We start from the raw sequence: 18,136 nt of genomic DNA, 5'->3' as shown, positions 1-18,136 counted from the left end.
GCTCTTGCACCCCTACACACCTGCCCGGTGCCTCAGGTCAGCAGACCAGAATCAATTGGAGGTACCGAGGGCTAGAGGAGATCGAGCTTTTGCTCTTGCCAGTCTCTCCCTTTGGAACGACCTTCCACTAAATATTAGGCAATCCCCCTCTTTATCCTCTTTTAAAACACGTCTTAAAACATTTGTATTTTTGGCTTGTTTTTGGTGTTTTGTGGTATCAATTTGATGTTTAGTCTACTTATTTTTCCATTTATTTATTTATTTATTCACTCGCCTACTTCTTAATTTACTGATGTAAAATGTATTTACTTGTAAAAAAACAAAAACAAAAAAACCCTTGTATTACGCACTTCTAAATGTTTGCTTTGTTCTTGTTTTGTTACCTTATTCTTTACTGCACAACCGATATTTATGTTTATGTACAGCACTTTGTATACAGCAATGCCTGTTCTTAAAGTGCTTTATAAATAAAGTTGAGTTGAGTTGTAGATACATTTCATGAAAACTCTGCAATGTATCATGGCCGCAGTAGGTGGGTCACAATATAACGAGATGACTTTGCCCCGCCCCTTCCGCATCAGTGCCGTTCATACATGCTCAGTTCTCTTCGAAGTAACAAAGTAATGACGGTAAAACATCTGCCTCCATGTATGTGCTATCTCCAGCTGCTATCTACAACATTCATTTGCATACACACATCTACAACATAAAGACACAGATTCAGGTGGCAGGGGTGGCGGCGAGGACAGCGGCGGGGCTGTCGGCATCATTAAAACAACGAGCGACTTATCGGTGCACTTGACACCTCATCCAGCATCCCTGAGTGGCTTTCATGTGTGCTGGCGCATTCCATCTCCTTCAAGCGGCGCGAGATAATATCCGCCCGCGAACGCCCGCGTGCGCGCCCGTAAATTAGTCAGCGTCGACGGCACATCGCCTTTTTTTCGGCCGGCATCCCTCACAATAACGGCGCATTATTCCGCCCAGCAACCCCCCTCGGCAATTCCTAACGCTCTCTCGGCTGATTCAACATAGGACATTGATCCATCTGCTTCGTTTGCATATTGCCACGAGACACGTTGACGCATACAAATGACGGCGAGATGCTCGTTTCCTGTTGAGGGCGCAGCGCGCCGCCCTTGATGCGAACGGAAAGTTGAGTCAGACTTTCGCAGCTTGCTTTGCTCTCTGGCCTGTGAGCTTCGCAGCTTGTGCAAAACACTTGTTACGGGCAGCATCTGGCTTTTCCTGTTTGTCGAGTTGCTTGCTCTCCCACTCTCTAATTACAGCCATTTTCCTTCAAATGATTCTTGAGTGTTGGCCCGCGTGAGTGGGCGTGCGCCTACGTGACTGTCAAAACAATACACGTGGAGATCACGCCGATGATGGAAAACACATACAATGAAGTACGCACAAAGCAGTCACACTGTGAGCATATTGCTTGTCAGGCCGACATAGTGCACGGCTCACTCTCCCGTCCATCACTCCATCTCTTTGTCTGTGCGCCTGGGTTTTAATTATCGAAGCGCGGCGTGAGACAAAGACGGCAAAATGAGAGCGCTCGGGTGAGGGGGGAGTGGGTGGCGGTGGGAGGGAGGGGGGGCTTGAACGGAGGTTGGTCTGATCCGTCTGCAGCTGCAGTAGTCAATAGAATCATTTCTGACGCAAACTCTTGTGGCGGGAATTAATAGATGTACAGAGTCATTAGCCGAGCAGAGCTGTGCGGTATTAAGTATAAACCGAGCGCGGCTCTGCCAGAATAAAGAAGGGCATCTTTAATTAAGGTTTGAAAGTGAAAGTTGGCCTTGTTCACACAGAGATACTACTAAATTGCCTCTTCAGAGCAATGACACAAACTCAGGTTTTTGTCCACCTCGGCCTCTTACACAAATCGAAGTAGAACATTTTCACAAGGGTCAGTGTCACGATGAAGTGGCTTTGGTGTCCTCAACATAATCACTGTCACCATGAAAATGTAGTCAAATAATGAAACTCGGAGGTCTTTTCAGAAGCGGCAGAACATTTGCACAAAAAACAATACATGGATAGTCTCTTAAAATGTTTTTAGAGTGGAACTTCAATTTAACGTTAGAGTACCTTCAAGCCTAAAAATATCCAAAACTGAACAAAATTATTGTGTTGTGATTTTTTATTTTTTTTTGTAGCTTCCTTGAAACCTCTTTGGAAAAGTTTTAAAGCTCATCAAAACTTACCATGTTGAAGCTTGGGAAGACGATAATGATGTGCATATGGTCTTGTTCATGAGCCATGATGTTAGTGCTTCCTTTTTTTTTTTTTTTTTTTTAAAAACCTCCTTTAAGACTAGGCTAGATAAGCACTTTCACACATCCCTTCCCCCCAAAAATACTGTAACAAATATAGCATGGACATGAATAACGTCTGAGTTGTAAAAAAACAGCTTCAGATATGTATAGGTCCATATGACACTCGCAGACAATCATAATCTCAAACCCAAAAAGAGGAGTAACTGGTTGTGTTGCGCCTATTTCTTATTCTACAGCGACTGGACAGTACAGTGGAACCTCAATTTAGTTTTGGAACCAATGCACCTCTTAATCAATGGATAGAAAATAGTATCCGGTCAACTCAAAGCAGTTTGTAAAGCAACATTCAAAGTCTATCAGTTCCAGAATTGGCCACAATTCACTAAAGCGCAGCGGTGCCTTCAACAGAGAGTGGTTACATGTTTCCAGCTGGCTAGCGATTGTTAATTTCACTTCAGGTTTGTTCAAGGTTACAGAGTTTCCTAAACAGTCCTAATGGTTTCCTTAATGGTTTCCTTCCTCTTAATCTTTTTTTATTGTCACAAAGAAGTTTTCAACAGGTTAAGAATTTCCTTGCAACAATGAAGGTCATCAGCGTCACAAATGTTCGCCCCTCAGTCTGATACGGTTTTTAACTAGAACACGAAGAGCAGTCTAAAAGCGTGCCAATATGGCAGCCATGTTGGAATGGGCAACTGTCCTATCAATAATAATGTGAAGCATGTACATTAGCATAGCATCACCTTAAAAACGTCAAATCCCTGTCCTTAAAAAAAAAAAAAAAAAAAAGACTGACTGATCTTAGTCTACTTTTAGATAATGACAAAATATGTCATAAAATGTCTCCTATTGTAATATTAAACTATAATTTAACCCCAGTCCATACATTTCTACAATTACAAAGTTCAAATAATAATTTGTACTGTAATGTTAGAACAAAACCGGGTGAGTCCAAAATGGAAGCACTAATACATCATCATGTTGAACAATAAACACGTGGAGCCGCTTGTGTTACACGGTTACAATAGGTTGTGCGACTAATTAATTAAAAGTCATTAGAGCGGAATTTAATGTCACTGTTCAGCGGTCGCGTGCTCTTATCAATGTGGTAGCTGCTAAAGCGTCCAATGTGGGGCTTGTTTTGTCTTCAGGTTGTCACCCTACGAAAAACTGGAGAAAATCCACCTGGCGTCCAATCAACAGTGGGAATTATGTTGCAGTGATCACTAGCGTGCTGGGGAGCAAATGTACAGTAGATTTTCTCCCATGTCTGTGTTCTTTTGTTCAACGTAATTTGTGTTTTGGATCACAAATGTACTCATTTCATTTTTCCGACAAGAACCCATCTCTTGTGTGAGGTCATTCTTCAGCCTTCTGATTGGCTGAAATACCCATAAGGGTAGGCACATTTTTTGTTTCGGTTTTGCTAGTGATAGCTCTATAATAGCAAAGTCGTTATTTGAAAACTAAAGGTGCCTCTTAGTGAATTAGAATATTGTTGGAAAATGTATTTAAGACGTTCAATTAAAAAGGTAAAACTTCCACAGAACTGAACTTCTACTTGATGACTCTTTTTTTTATTTTTTATTTTTTTATTTGTTTTTTAGGGATGTTGAATACTACTTTTTTTCAGGCCGATACCAGTATGAGGCCTCAAATCTTGTCTCTTGACACTGGTAACGATACCAAGTACTAGTACTTTTGAAACATAAAATCTCCACCAAAAAAACAAACAAACAAACAAAAAAAATGTCGGATCATTTTAAAGGAAGACCTACCAGTATAATATATAGTATTTTTCGTTAAAATTGCATGGAATTAATGCCATTTTTTTTTATCTTCTAATGTCTAATTTCGACTGCGATTGGCTGGCAACCAGTCCAGGGTGTCCCCTGCCTACTGCCCAGAGCCAGCTGAGATAGGCGCCAGCACCCCCCGTGACCCTTGTGAGGAATAAGCGGTCAAGAAAATGGATGGATGGATGGATGTCTAATTTCGAGTCCACATGCAAGTACTGATACCTTGAAATAAAGCTGGGTATTGGCCGATACCAATACCTGGTATTGGTACTTGCCCTTCCCTAGTTTTTATTTATTTTTATTTATTTTTTTTTAGATTGCAGATGATTATATCTTAAAACTAATAGAAACCCAAACTGCCCATTTCAAAGAAATTTTAATATTACGTAAAGACAATCAAAAACAATTCTTAATAAAGAATTGGCCTTCTGTAAAGATTTTGCTGATGATGCGTTCTATATTTTTCAAATTTCTAGAGATGCGCTTAAATGCACTGGACAGTTAGACCTTGACTTACAAGCTTACTTCATTCCCTGACCAACAAAATCAATTGTCCTCATTCAAATGAATTGAAATTATATTAATCGGTTCCAGCCCCTAAAAAAATACGATGATACTCTTGTTCCATGGAAGACAAAAGCACTGTCATGTATAAAAAAACAAAAACAAAAACATGATATTTAGTACCCAATCCATGTACTGTATGTGTGCACGTTCAGACATGCACACGCCGTGACATGACACTCCACGTGCCACAACAATCATACTCTGTTCAGGGACAGTAAAATACGTCCAATTAGATGCGCCGCAGAACAACTGGGATGGGACCTGGAGCAAACACACCCCGACACACGCAGGCGTGCGCGCAGACAGACACACACAAACACGGAAAGAGCAGCGGCAGGCTCTCATTTAAGATTCAGTGATGTGGAACGGAAACATCTGGTCGAGGTGGGGATTAGGGACGGAAACAAATGGCATATTGGCACACAAACACAACAACAAATATTGTCAGCGGGCACGCACACATACACGTGCGTACGTTAAACAATTATAACATTCTTCCAAATCATTCTGTGACTATGAAAGAAACCTCCATTAGCAACAATTTTACTGTGTCACATACTGTATATTGTAATGGTTAAAATTCTAATTTGTTCCAGCAAAAAAAACAAAAAAACAAAAAAAAACCTGACAAGGTCCGCTCAGCTGTTTCTAAAGAAAATATGACTGATTACTGTTAGATTTAATGTCTAAATTGTTGCTGCACCAATTGTATCTGTTTATGTTTTAGCATTAGCATCAGGCTAATAGATAAAGCTACAATACATGTTTTGGTAACACTTTATAATAACTATCCATTATAATTAGTTAATAGACCATTAGTAAACTGTTAATTAATGTTGTTAATGACTTGGAAATAACTGTTTTTCTTCCAAAAAAGTTTTTCTTACAAAAACATTTCTCTTACGAAAAAGTTTTTCTTACAAAAAGTTTTACTTACAAAAAAGTTTTTCTTCCAAAAAAAAAGTTTTTTATTTTTTATTTTATTGATTTATTGATTTATTGATTTATTTATATTACAAAAAAGGTTGTGTGTTTTTTTTGCGAAAAAGTTTTTCTTACTAAATTTTTCTTACAAAGGTTTTTCTTACAAAAATGTGTTTTTAAAAATATTGTATTTATTTATCTATTTATTTATTTAGTTTTACAAAAAAAGGTTGTTGTTTTTTGTTGTTGTTGTTTTTTTGGCGAAAAAATTTTTCTTACCAAAAAAAAGTTTCTCTACATTTTTTTTTACAAGTTTTTTTTTTTTGAGAAAAAGTTTTTCTTACAAAAAAAAGTTTTTCTAAAGTTGCAACTACTCCACATTTACCAACATGTAATAAATAATGAAGAGTGGCAACTTATTAGAATAACGTCCCAATAACCTATACAAACTAAAGTAATACTTAACAAGTCATTAGTAAGTAATTTACTAATAGCTTGTTAACGATGTATTACTAATTTATAAATGTATTTGTGAATGATTAATATACAGTTAACAAGTCATTTAGAGCTCAATAACAGTTTATTAATGACATTTTTATTATTTATAGACCTCATTATAAAACCTTAAACAGTTAAGTCATTAACAACTCATTAATTAACAGTTTACTAATGGTCTATTAACTAGTTATCACGGATAGTTAGAAAGTGTTACCCATGTTTGTTTTAAAACGTGTAATTCTCCTAGTTTTTTGTTTAATTATACAGCAAACTTCAACTGGGAGTGGCGTGAAACCGCTATAATTTTTTGAAGAATTATACACTATTTGGGGGAGGTTATGCCGACTGAGGTCAGACAGCAGCCTAGCATGACCGAACAAGACACACAGAGTCACTTCTGGGCAAAGAAGGAGAATATAGAGGAAGAATAGAAGGAGATGGGGGGTGAGTTGTGTAGGGGGATGCGGTTGGCTGACTGCAGATGTAATCAAACCCTGACGGACTTTCCTCCAATCACTGCTGTGATATAATTAAACTCACATACTCTCCCTAACACTTACTGTGATGATTGTTATGCGACAATATAAGGTTATTTTGCCACTCACTTTTTGCTATCTTGCAGTCAATCAGCTCTATTTTAGTCTATCTCATCATCTGCTCTGGGACGGCTTTGTCATTCAGTAGCATTGCTCGAGAGAAAAAAAAAAAAAAAAGCCTAACAAGCATATCTGTTCTGTCTTCAGAATAATCCAAATCCTTACAGCGCATCGGAATGACTTGGAAGAGAAATGATTTGACATCCAGATGCTCATATGCAACATTATACAATGCTGTGCAGAAATTTGAGGTTAACTTTCTTGTTTTAATGATCTTTTTTTTCCCACAACAATGTGACATAATAAAGCAGTCAAAAGTAGGACAGATTCAAGCTTTGGCAATGACTTAAGTTTGCAAAAAGCAGGCTGTAACTTTACAGTGTTGTGCTTGGTTTTCTTTAGTTTTTTAAAAAGCTTTTTTTTGTAGCTTATAGCTTAGTGACAAGTGTGGGGAAAAAAAACCTTCAAAAGTCAGGCATCTTGAATGTTTTTGCATCAATACAATCCCTTTTTCTAAATTACCTTGTTACACTGTTGCAAACTTTAGGGAAATTAGATAATGGAGTGCTTCTGTGTATATACAGTGGATAGACTCATGCTCGAATGGAAAAATAAAATAAAATATAATAAATATTAATAATAACCTATAAGAGACATTTATTTTTCTTTCTAGCATTCAATGGACAGTTTTGTGCTAACGCTGACTACTATTTGGAACTTCTCCTCATACCCTCCACCTCGAAGGTCGCCAGTTCCAGCTGAAGAAAAACAGTCCCAAAACCTGATGCTGCCACAACCACGCTTCACTATCTGGTAATGCGCAGCTTTTTGTCTGTGCCAAACAGATATTACCTTGTGGAGTTATGACCAAAAGGTTCAACCTTGGTTTCATTATTCTCTATTACATTTTTTCAGCCATTTGTTTGGGAGATTTCAAGTGTGTTTTGAACAGTCGCAGCCCAGTTATAAAAGGCTGATCAATTCGGGTTTTTTTTTGTTTTTTTTTACTGTAAACATACCCTCACAACATGAATGGAAGCTAAAGCTGAGATAGCATTTAAAGTACCATAATAATTGTCTCAGCACTCATTCCCGGGTTCTGCCACGAGCTCGTCTTTCTCCTGCGCCCTTACGGCGCCGTTTGATCCCCGATCTTGTGCCTACAATGCGGCCACTTCCCTCACCTCGTCGGCTTTCTTCCACAACCACATTCTGACCTCGTTTTCTACGGGCGTCCATGCTCACTGGTTTTCCCTTTCTCCTCGTTTCTTCACTCTCCGAAACGCTCATCCTCGTCTTTCATGGTGTCCAAAGACATGGCGGGCGCCTCGGGGCCGTTCGTCGTTGCTGTGTTTGTGCGTCTTTCATGTGCCCGCGTGCGGCTCTCTCTTTGGGGATATTTTGCTCTAATGGTCTGCAGCAGAAATCTACAAAGACCTCCGCTGCGCTGAAGTGAGGGGAAAGAAGCGCGCCGACATGAAGGCTACGCCGCCGCGCCTTTGATTGACAGGCTGAGGTGTGTTGGTGTGCCTGTGCATCAAAGAGAGATGATAGGATGAATGTGTGGACTTTAATTAATTGGACTACAGAGCCTCATCTCTTATCACTTACAGGAAAATAAAAGCCCTTAGGCAATTTGGAAGCAGCTCTGTCGTGTAAAAGACACACACATGCATACAGTACCACTCATGCATTTTCTATAGTGTCCTCATTAACCCAGCGAACATTAGGTCGGCGCACCCTGGACTGGTCATGACAACTGAATTTTGCAAGAACGCTAACAGAACTTGTACAAGGAGTGACAACAAAATTTGCATTTAATCCATCCCAGAGGAACTGCGTGGCAACCATGTAGCCGCCGGGCACCAAATTTACGATTCCACACGGCATGGAGGGGATCGGAAAAACATTTCTCTCAGTTATGACCCACTGTGCAGAGATGAAATATAAACACAGTTCTGTTTCCTGACAGCTCCATGGGTAAAACTCAGGAGTCTAGTGGAGCGAGCCTGGAGACACCGGTATTTTCAAAGCCACATGTTGGGGGCAAGGAAATGTGCCGGAAATTAACCTTGCAGAAACTTGCACCCATCCCATTTTGTGACTTCGCCACTGAGTGATACAGGTGTGATACAAGTTGTGAAAGGTTGTCTGTCTCTACATTCGGGGGTGTAATCCGCCTTTTTCTCCAAAGTCACTCTCTGGCTCCTTTTGACCCTCAACAAGATAAGCAGTACAGAAAATGGATGGATGCATATTTTACATACAGAATGCCTTAAAGCACCAATTTACCATGACTGTCATTATGGTTGGACCTTAACTCATTCACTGCCAGTCCAGGACAAAAAAAAAAAATCTTTGACGTCTAAAACCGTCTATGGCAGTGAATGTGTTAACATAAGTCTCACCTCTCTAATGAACTCTTGCTAATCGCGGGGTCAGGAAGCAAGCCTCCAATGGCAGTATTCCCTCACAATATTTTCCTATATTCATAGTTTAAACTCTAAATATACCCCAGCTATAAATATACCCCAAAACACTTGACTATCGTTTCAAATTGGTCATCAATATGTGGCCTTTTACAACGTTATAGAAAGCGCAAATGTTTGATTGAAAATCGGCAAGGGTTAATTGAACTGCCATTTTATTTATGTTTTATCATATTTTGTACTCTATATACAGTGGACATATAAAGGTCTACAACATATGCAAGGTTTTTGTGATACCAAAAAAAAAAAAAAAACAATATTCAAAACAACCACATTCAAACTTACGGTAAAAGATGTATTATTACCTCTAAAAAATAAATGTTGGTGGTTGTAGCAGTCTTTTCCTGATATTTTATTTTTGCTTTCGAACAGAAGCCTGAAAGGTTTTGGTCAAACACTGACTGCTATTTCAAACTGTTCATAATTCCTTCTATGTTGTCAAAGGCTCCATTGCCAACTGAAGAAAAACAATTCCAAAGCATGCCACTACCACCACCGTGCTTGACTGGATGTTGTTTTCATCGGACCATAACACATTTTCACAACGTTGTTACGGTCCAATGAAACTAAGTTTGAACTTTTCGGCCACGTTTTCAAAAAGTATGTTTCGCACAAACATCTGGCGAATGTTTGGCGACCATGAAGGAACCCTAACGATACATCAACATTCGCTAGAGTTGCAAACAACAACAATCGCAAAGGTTTTTTTCCCTCTGTGTAATACAGGCTTAAGACCAAGTGGAGGGAATTATGAACAGCTCAAAACAGCAGTTAAAAAGTTTTGAAATGATTTATCTTGGTCTCATTTTATTATATCACAAAAAAAAATGAACAAGAGTGTGCCACTTTTTTTTATACCCACTGTAACACTGTGTGAAAGATGATATATTTATTTTTTTGAGTGAGAATAAAAATAGTTCGAACAGTGTCCCGTTGTACATGCGGTGCCTTGGTGACAGAGGATGTTAAGTTTATGGCCGTATATTGTCTTCGGCATTAAAGCGCTGCAGGAGCTGTTTATTTTAGAGCAACGCTGTACTCTCGGTGATTATAGCGTGACCTCTCACCGTGCCGCCGAGCCGCCATCAATTGCGCCTGTTCCATCTCGAGCGCGGCTGACAGCTAACGCTTTTTTATCTTCAGCCGTCTCCAAGGCACTCGCAGGAAAAGCGGGCGGGCGCATGGAGATAATGGATCTGTCAAGTGGGCAGGTCGCGTGGCCGGTCGCACTCCGCCGTCTAACAGGCTCTGCAGATTAGGCAAATGATTTGGACTGTCCGTCACGACCGAGCGCGATTGTGACAAGCAGACTCTCTCCCTCGCACCTGTAACGGTTTACTCGTGCGCACAAAGAAAAAAAACGATGATTACTAAGTCCTCAGCAGAGGCTCTGATTTGATATTCTCACTCTGTGCCAATGACTCACTTCATTACTTCCTTTTTGTGTCTGCCTCTGATAATTTTTCTTTCCTTCTCTTCTTCTTTGCAGGGCGCAAAGTTGGAATCAAAGTAAGAAAGGGGAGAATAGGAAATAGGTGTCTAATTTATTCTGGTACATTTATCGAATTTTATTTATTTATTTATTTTGTATTTATTTTTTAAATAGGGGCTTGACAGACAGCTCTGGAAATGTGTCTTTGCCTGTTTAACAGAGGAGAGAGAAGTTGACAGTGGAAGCGCCTTCATTTGTCATGTGTGAAATGTGTCAAGAAATCACATCATGGCGCAAGTCAGAATATGTTTTTCTGCCTATCAACTTTAGAATACTTGACAAATAAATTCCTCTTTCAGCATTTTTGTTCCAATATGCACCAGTTTCCTCCGCCCCACATCTGCTTCAAAGTCAAGAGTAGTGAATAGTTCCGTATAAGCGAAGGTATAGAGTTGGACTCTACGGACCAATTTTTGACTGCAGCATTGCCAGCACCATTTTTTTTTTTTAAGTGTTGCGTCCACCTTCACCCATCCTACATGCTTTCCCCACTGCTTGCGAACTACTGGGGGAATGCTAAGCGCTAAGCTAACATGCGGCGCAAGAGGTGCAGTTGGCTAGCTGTTGCGCCTGAATACTACCCCAGCTCATCTAATTCACTAATTCCTCGTTTCATTGGAGGCAAATAATATGCACTTACAAACAAGTATTGTTATTGGAGTAGCTGTATGCGACACACAGAGCAAGAAGCGATAACAGAAGATGGCGAAGATATGCTAACCGCTAAACTAATGTGAAATGCACAGTAGAGCTGTGCAACACCAGTTTTTCATTTGACTGTTTAATATTGAAGGCCGACACAAGTGTTTTTCTTGCAAATATTTGCCGTAATTATAAATTTACTACAGTAGGTTAGTTAGTGACACCAGACACTTTACTCAGTATACCTGAGATCATTTATATAGTGAGTTTATATCCTGTCATGTAACAAATTGGGTGGTTTCAATAAAATTTCTCACTGGAAGTCAGACTGGTTCACACTTTTTACACTGAATGATATTAGCACAGACATCCTTGCATCCAATTTTATTTCTCATTACGTTTCTGAGCGTAAAAAAAAAACCCTCCCATTTCCCCAAATCTACCTTAACTCCTTTTCTCTCTCTCAATGTCAATAACTGCAGCTTGTTTTATAGCAAAGGATATCTCCAAGAGGAAAGTTTACTGTGGGAAAACACAAGCTGATAAAAAAAAAAAAGAGAGACAAACACACACACAAAAAGAGCAAACAGACATTTTACGACCCGAGACTTATCAGCAAAGTCTAACTATGCCCCTCTTACCAATTCTTAGAAAGCACCCAGGGGAACACTCCACGCTGACAGCTGTAACAAGGTGCCGTGTGCGTGTGTGTGTCAGTGCGTATATGTGACAAAGGATGCCAAAGGATACAACCCCGTAAAGAAAATCTAATTAAAAGTCTATACAGCCACAAGGGACGGAGCACTAGCAGCCTCTCTCGCTCTCGCTCGCTCTCTCCAGTGAATGTCTGAGCTGAAGGACTTGCTAGACGGCGTAGTCTATCATCTCACTCCCACAGAGATAAAGAGGGATGTTAGGGGAAACCAGAGTGATAAAATAATTCCGGGAACGTCACGAAAAGTTGGCGATCCTGCGAGGCCCATTTCATCCCGTACGTACAGTGGACCCTCGCCCCAAAAGTGGTACCATTTGGAGTTGAAGCAACATCTAGAAAGAGAGACTCAAATCTTACAAGATGCCTTTAGCAGCCCATTGTTAGCTCTTCGCACAGTTCTGAGGTTCTGGCTTTGCTTCCTCCCACATTTCAAAAATATACATGCTAGATAAATCAGCAAAAATCATCCAATTAATCGATTGGAACCTAAACATTAGACTCACCAATGGCTATTTCTTAGTTAACTTAAAGGGCAAACTGATTCAACATTTAACTCATTCACTCCCAGCCATTTTCACAGAAGCAATCCCATTCACTCCAGGCTTTTTACTGGATTTTGACTGATTTTGCAAGGCTCACAGTATATTGTGTTCTATTGCAATAAAAGCATGGAACCCATCAAAAAAAAGATTAAAGTCTCTTCTTTCATCAGGAAAAAAAAGTATGTTTCTATCTGTTTCCGTTTTGCAGCAATTAGCATTAGAAGAGAGCTAAGTTTCATCAGTTTTCACAAATCTATTTAAAATTGTAAATAATTGAGCTTTTTTTCTAGATGCCCTGGTTGATCTCCTTTGCTCTGCTGCCACCTGCTGGTCATTTGTGTAATAACTACAATTTCTGCAACCGTTCTTTGCAGTTGAGAGGCTGCATCAAAGCCATCTGTATGCTCTAGCATAAAAACAAAAACAAAAAAACGTATAAATACGTCTTTGGGACACTTTGAACATGAAAAAAAAACGTATTTATACGTTATTGGGAGCAAATGAGTTAAAAGCTAACATCTTGGACTTGTCATGATTACATTTTCGATAGTTGTAATTTTAACTCGAGATATCTGGAACAGAATTGTGGCTATGGACAATTTTGAGTCTAGAATGAACCTAACATGGATATTCTTGGAATGTGGGATGAGGGCAGAATACCCACGCAAGCATGGGGAGAACATGCAAATACCACCGAAGAAGGCTGGAGCCGAGATTTGACCCCCAAACTGTAAGGCAGACGTGCTAAACATTTAAATGACTATGCTGTTTTGTTTTGTTTTTTCCTTCTTTTTGTTTTTATAAACCAAAACGATTGAGTTCCGGCGTCCGCCAAACAAATGATACCCAATCATAACAAGCACACCGCTGAACACATTGAATGTTTCAAGGTTTTGAAGAATTGAACAAATGTTTTCTTTTTCTTTCATTTTTTTTTTCTTACCCGAGATGCTCAAATAGATAGCGGGACTGGTCACGTTATCGCCAGTCATCTCGTTCACGGCCTCCACGTGGTAACGTCCCGCATCCGCGGTGGTGGTTGCCAGGACGACCAGCCGATTATCCAAGGCGATGGCGCTGCAAGGGACACGCATAGAGGCGGTTACAAAACAAAACAAAACAAAACAAAGTAAGAGCCATTCAAAGTAAGACTCTGGAGAGGAGATAATTTGGCACTTTTGGAAATCACAAGGAGCGAAGTAAAAATGGAACAAGGATTCAGCCATCGTTTTTCCACGGCCGTTGTTATTGCGTGTTTGTCCTTCTGCTTGTCTATTGTCATCCCTTCACTGAAAACTAACTCCAATCAATGCCACAGGCAAAAGATAATCACAACAGACTTTATTTCAGAAGAGCTTCTTAAAAGCTGATTGTGGATGTATTTCACCATGTTTAAGTACGTCTCTCCGGGAAGGGGCGCCGCAAGTCAGGAAGTCGGCTTGATGGTTTATTGATGCTACTTGTGTTTTTTTTTTCCGTAAAGACAGCGACTAGAAACCCCGATATTTGCGGGGGTAAACATGAGCTCTAACGGTAAGACAAGATCAAGACGAGAAAAGGCAGAAGAAAGCAGATTAAAACATGATGAGTGCCTTATTTATTCTGTGTCTACTGTACACTGTGTTCTGAGATGTACGACCCTGAGAGACGCGCTCAGGATTTTAGGCCACATGAATAATGCATAAAGTGGGATAAGATATGCAATGTGCATGAAAGTGAATATTGTGTCTATAGACGTTTTTTTGAAGAAAAGTACATCTGTAGGCACTTGCTGGCAAGGGTTAGTGACACTGTGAGTACAACAAAAACTAACTGTTTGGCAGACTTTTCACAACACATTATGTATAATCTAAAATATTCAACCTTCGCCTGCTTGAACCGATAGCATCGCAACGTGCAACATAAGCACCGGAAGCTCATTAACAAACAATTAAAATGTAATTAAGCTATCGGGCGTCCATAAATGGAGGATTTTCTTATTTCATCAGCAAGGGATTAAAGAATTTGAGAAGAGGGTGTGAAGAGCCTGTGGCAATCCCCAGCACCTTGTGAAGGGCACTAGATAGACGGCAGAAAGCCTCCAGTGATCTCCACAGATCTCCAGACGGCACTCCGCCGAGCTGGAGCGTAGCTGTTAGGGCCGCTGTTATTACATCTCCAATACCAAGAAGTAGCAGTCCAAGTGGCCACGCGATATGTCAAAAACACTCTCGACTGCGCCTCTTTACAAGGATGAGGGAATGTTAAGAGGGAGCGATTCCTCTGAAAGCGCAGTCTCGGCTGGAAGCAGGTGAATCTATCAAAAGCTGTCCTTAAAGAACTTTCAAGCCATCTGTGTTTTCACTGTTTAAAAATAATGAAAAATAAAAGCTTAAAAATGTATGTTATAGCGGGACCATGAATGATGAAGCACGATACGCGGTCGCAATGGTTCATTGTATTGTGGTTTGGTGCAACATCAGGCTCCATCACTGATTCGGTAGAAACAAGATGATTGGAACTACTTCATCAAACAACTAATGCACGAGAAAGTCAAGTCGATGTTGTACAATGTTACCAGTTCGGTCATTGGTTTTCAAAGTAAAAACAGATGTTTGAAAATGTCTTATTTTGATTAAACTATCAGTCTTCTTTCATGAAGGACTACAGAAATGTTGATATGCTGAAATCAGAGGATTTGGACAATTTTAAAGTAAATGGCTCCAAATGATTACTCGATTATTAAAATAGTTGTTGATTAATTTGCTAATCGATTGATTTTGACAGCTCTAGTTATGGAGAGTCGTTGTAGTAGAAGGGCAGAAGAGGTCCTTCAAGCACAGACGTATATATGAACGGACTAACAATGTCGCATACTCATCGTCGGGAGAAGTTAAGCCACTGGCGGCCATCTTACGCTGCCGCGCGCTATAGACTGTATCCCACTGAGGGATGAATGTTTGCAACGCTAGCGAATGTTAATTTCGCGTCCGGGTTCATTCAAGGTCACAGCATTATATAAACATTTTCAAAACAGTCTTAACTCATTTGCTCCCAAAAACGTATAAAAAAGTTCTACTTTAAATATTGCCATGCTCCCAAAGACGTATTTATACGTTTTATATTTTTTTTCTATTCTAGTGCATACAGAAGGCTTTGATGCAGCCTCTGAACTGAAGAGAATGTTTGAAGCAATGGTAGTTACTACAAAAACGGCCAGCAGGTGGCAGCAGAGTATAAGAGATCACCCAAGGCCATGTTGCAAAATGCTCTTTTCCCCACTGTTTTAAACAGATTTGGGAATATTGATGAAACTGAGCTATATTCGAATGCTGATTGCTGCAAAACGGAAACCGATAGAAATATACTTTTTTTTTTCCTGATGAAAGAAGAGAGTCTAATCTTTCTTTTTGGTAGGTTCCATGCTTTTATAGCAATAGAACACAATATTCTGTGGGCCTTGCAAAAATCAGTTAAAATGGATGGGAGTGAATGAATTAATGGTGCTATAAATAGTCTGAATGGTCTTGTCGCTAGCAAATTTTGAACATGTTAAAAATTTTCGGGCTCTGAAGTCTGAAGACTCGTGTCAATTAGTGGAGCCTAGAGTTCAAAGCAAACTTGGTGAAACAGCATTTAGCTGTTATGCTGCATACAAATGGAATAAGCTGTCAATAAAAATGAAGTCAACCCAAATGCAATTGTTTCAGATCCAGGTTAAAAACAATGTTTTTTTTCCCCACACCTGGCCAAGCAGTATACTTAAATCACCTAGGGAGTTAATCTTTGCAGGTTTGAGCTAGAAAGTGAACCATGTTCTAATCCTCCAAAAGGGGAAGCAGAAGAGCAGCAATGAGCAGAGCGGATCTCACCCATCGTATAACAAGAGCTTTTTGACATACACTCAGACCAACACACACTCACATACAGAATGTCTCAGGTCTAATTTTATTCGGAGTGATTTCCCAGGAGGGCGTAGACAAGAGCCAAAGACTCAACACGTTGCCTGATATTCTACTTGTGCAGGCTGTTCTGTTTTAACCTCTGGCATGTTGTTTCTCGGCAAGCCACAGCACGTACGGATTCTGTAACATCACCATAAGGGGTCTGTAATGTCATTTGACGCTTCTAAGCCCATTAATTGCGCCGGTCAGCCCATTTCATTTCAACTGTTTTATTCAACAGATGCTGATTAATAGACAAGGACGGCGCTCGCTCCCTCTTGTCTGTCATGTGCAAGGCTGGCGGTTTGAAAGAATTTGGGCACATGAAGTTAATAACATTGAAAGGCAGAAGAGCTCCGCGTGAGGTTCGAAGAATGCGGCAAGGCCAATTAAGATAGAACATTGACATCTTCACATTTGTCGAGTTAAAAGAACGTGTTCATTTTCGGCGTATTTTCTCCCCCCCTTAAACCTCATTTGCATTTTTCCATTTAAATGTTCCATTTGCACGTGAAATTACCGACAATGACACGGGCTGATGTTTGCGGTGATTCGCCTTGCTCGTTTGTTTCAAACTGGGAGGTCTCAGGCTTGATTTCCCATTAAATGAACACATGGAGCACTCTTATCGGAAGAAACCCGGCAGAAAATAAATGAAATGTGCCAATGTGTGTCTGCTCCAGCAGCAGAGATTACAGCACCTCAATTTATTGGATTTAAAAAAAAATAATAATAACTAGAGCTGCGAGCAGCTATAAAGGGCCCTCGCAGCCCGGGCCACGTTGGAGTCCTTGCACGTTGGGGTACTTGCACGTTAGGGTACTGGCACGTTGGGGTACTGGCACGTTGGGGTACTGGCATATTGGAAGCAAAATTTCTTTGAAAATGGCATAATAAACGTTTACATGTAGAATATTTTTTTTGCCAGTGTGTGTCAAGCTCAACGGGTTTTGGTGATTGTTAAGACCTGCAAAAATCAGCGTCATTTTTTATTTTTAGGCAATGAGTTGCCCTGATTGATATTTTTTGTAAAAGTGTATATATACATCATCGCTCGTTGTACTCATTGCACAATGTTACTTTTATTGTCCAACGGGGCAATCAAAAATGAATAAAACAAAATGGAAACGTACATACGTTTGGATCGGTGTGAAGCCAGTGAACAATTTGAGTGGTGGAAACTAAAAGAATATTCAGAAATGACTTAGTCATCACACTTAGAATGAGTTTAAATTTTTTTGTACAAAATACCGTATGTGGGTTTTTTTTTTTTATATAAGCCTCAAGGGCTAGGTGGCGCTGTATTTATAACTGAATGTTGTCATCGAGATACCTTCAGGCCTTGATTATAAGCATACATGTCAAGTGTGGGATTTTTTTTGGAGCATGTACCGTGGAGTTATTAAGCATATCCTTCATTCACGATATTGCTTCTAATGTCCACAGAGGCTATCAAAAATAAATAAAAATATATATATGTTTGGATAAGTCTGATGCCAGTGAACATTTTGAGTGGTGGAAACTAAAAGAATATTCATAAATGACTTAGTTATCACACTCAGAATGAGTTGACATTTTTTGTACAAAATACCGTATGTGGGGTATTTTTTTTTTATGCCTCAAGGGCTAGGTGGCGCTGCATATATAACTGAATGTTGTCATAG

At 39.8% G+C, this 18,136-nt stretch overlaps 1 protein-coding gene across 2 annotated transcripts in view; it reads right to left on the bottom strand.

Moving 5' to 3' along the window:
- The window catches only part of sdk1b (sidekick cell adhesion molecule 1b), a 270,446-nt gene that overhangs the window by 125,882 nt on the left and 126,428 nt on the right, over positions 1-18,136 (bottom strand). For both annotated transcript variants that reach the window (XM_077524564.1, XM_077524563.1), the window contains exon 5: positions 13,493-13,626. In XM_077524564.1, the coding sequence (XP_077380690.1) occupies positions 13,493-13,626 (134 nt within the window). The remainder of the gene's footprint in view (positions 1-13,492; positions 13,627-18,136) is intronic.

The sequence above is a fragment of the Festucalex cinctus genome, chromosome 6 (genome assembly GCF_051991245.1).
Source record: "Festucalex cinctus isolate MCC-2025b chromosome 6, RoL_Fcin_1.0, whole genome shotgun sequence".
Lineage (NCBI taxonomy): Eukaryota > Metazoa > Chordata > Actinopteri > Syngnathiformes > Syngnathidae > Festucalex > Festucalex cinctus.
The sequence above is the reverse complement of the archived record's forward strand: the minus strand, read 5'-3'. Positions and strand labels throughout refer to the sequence as shown.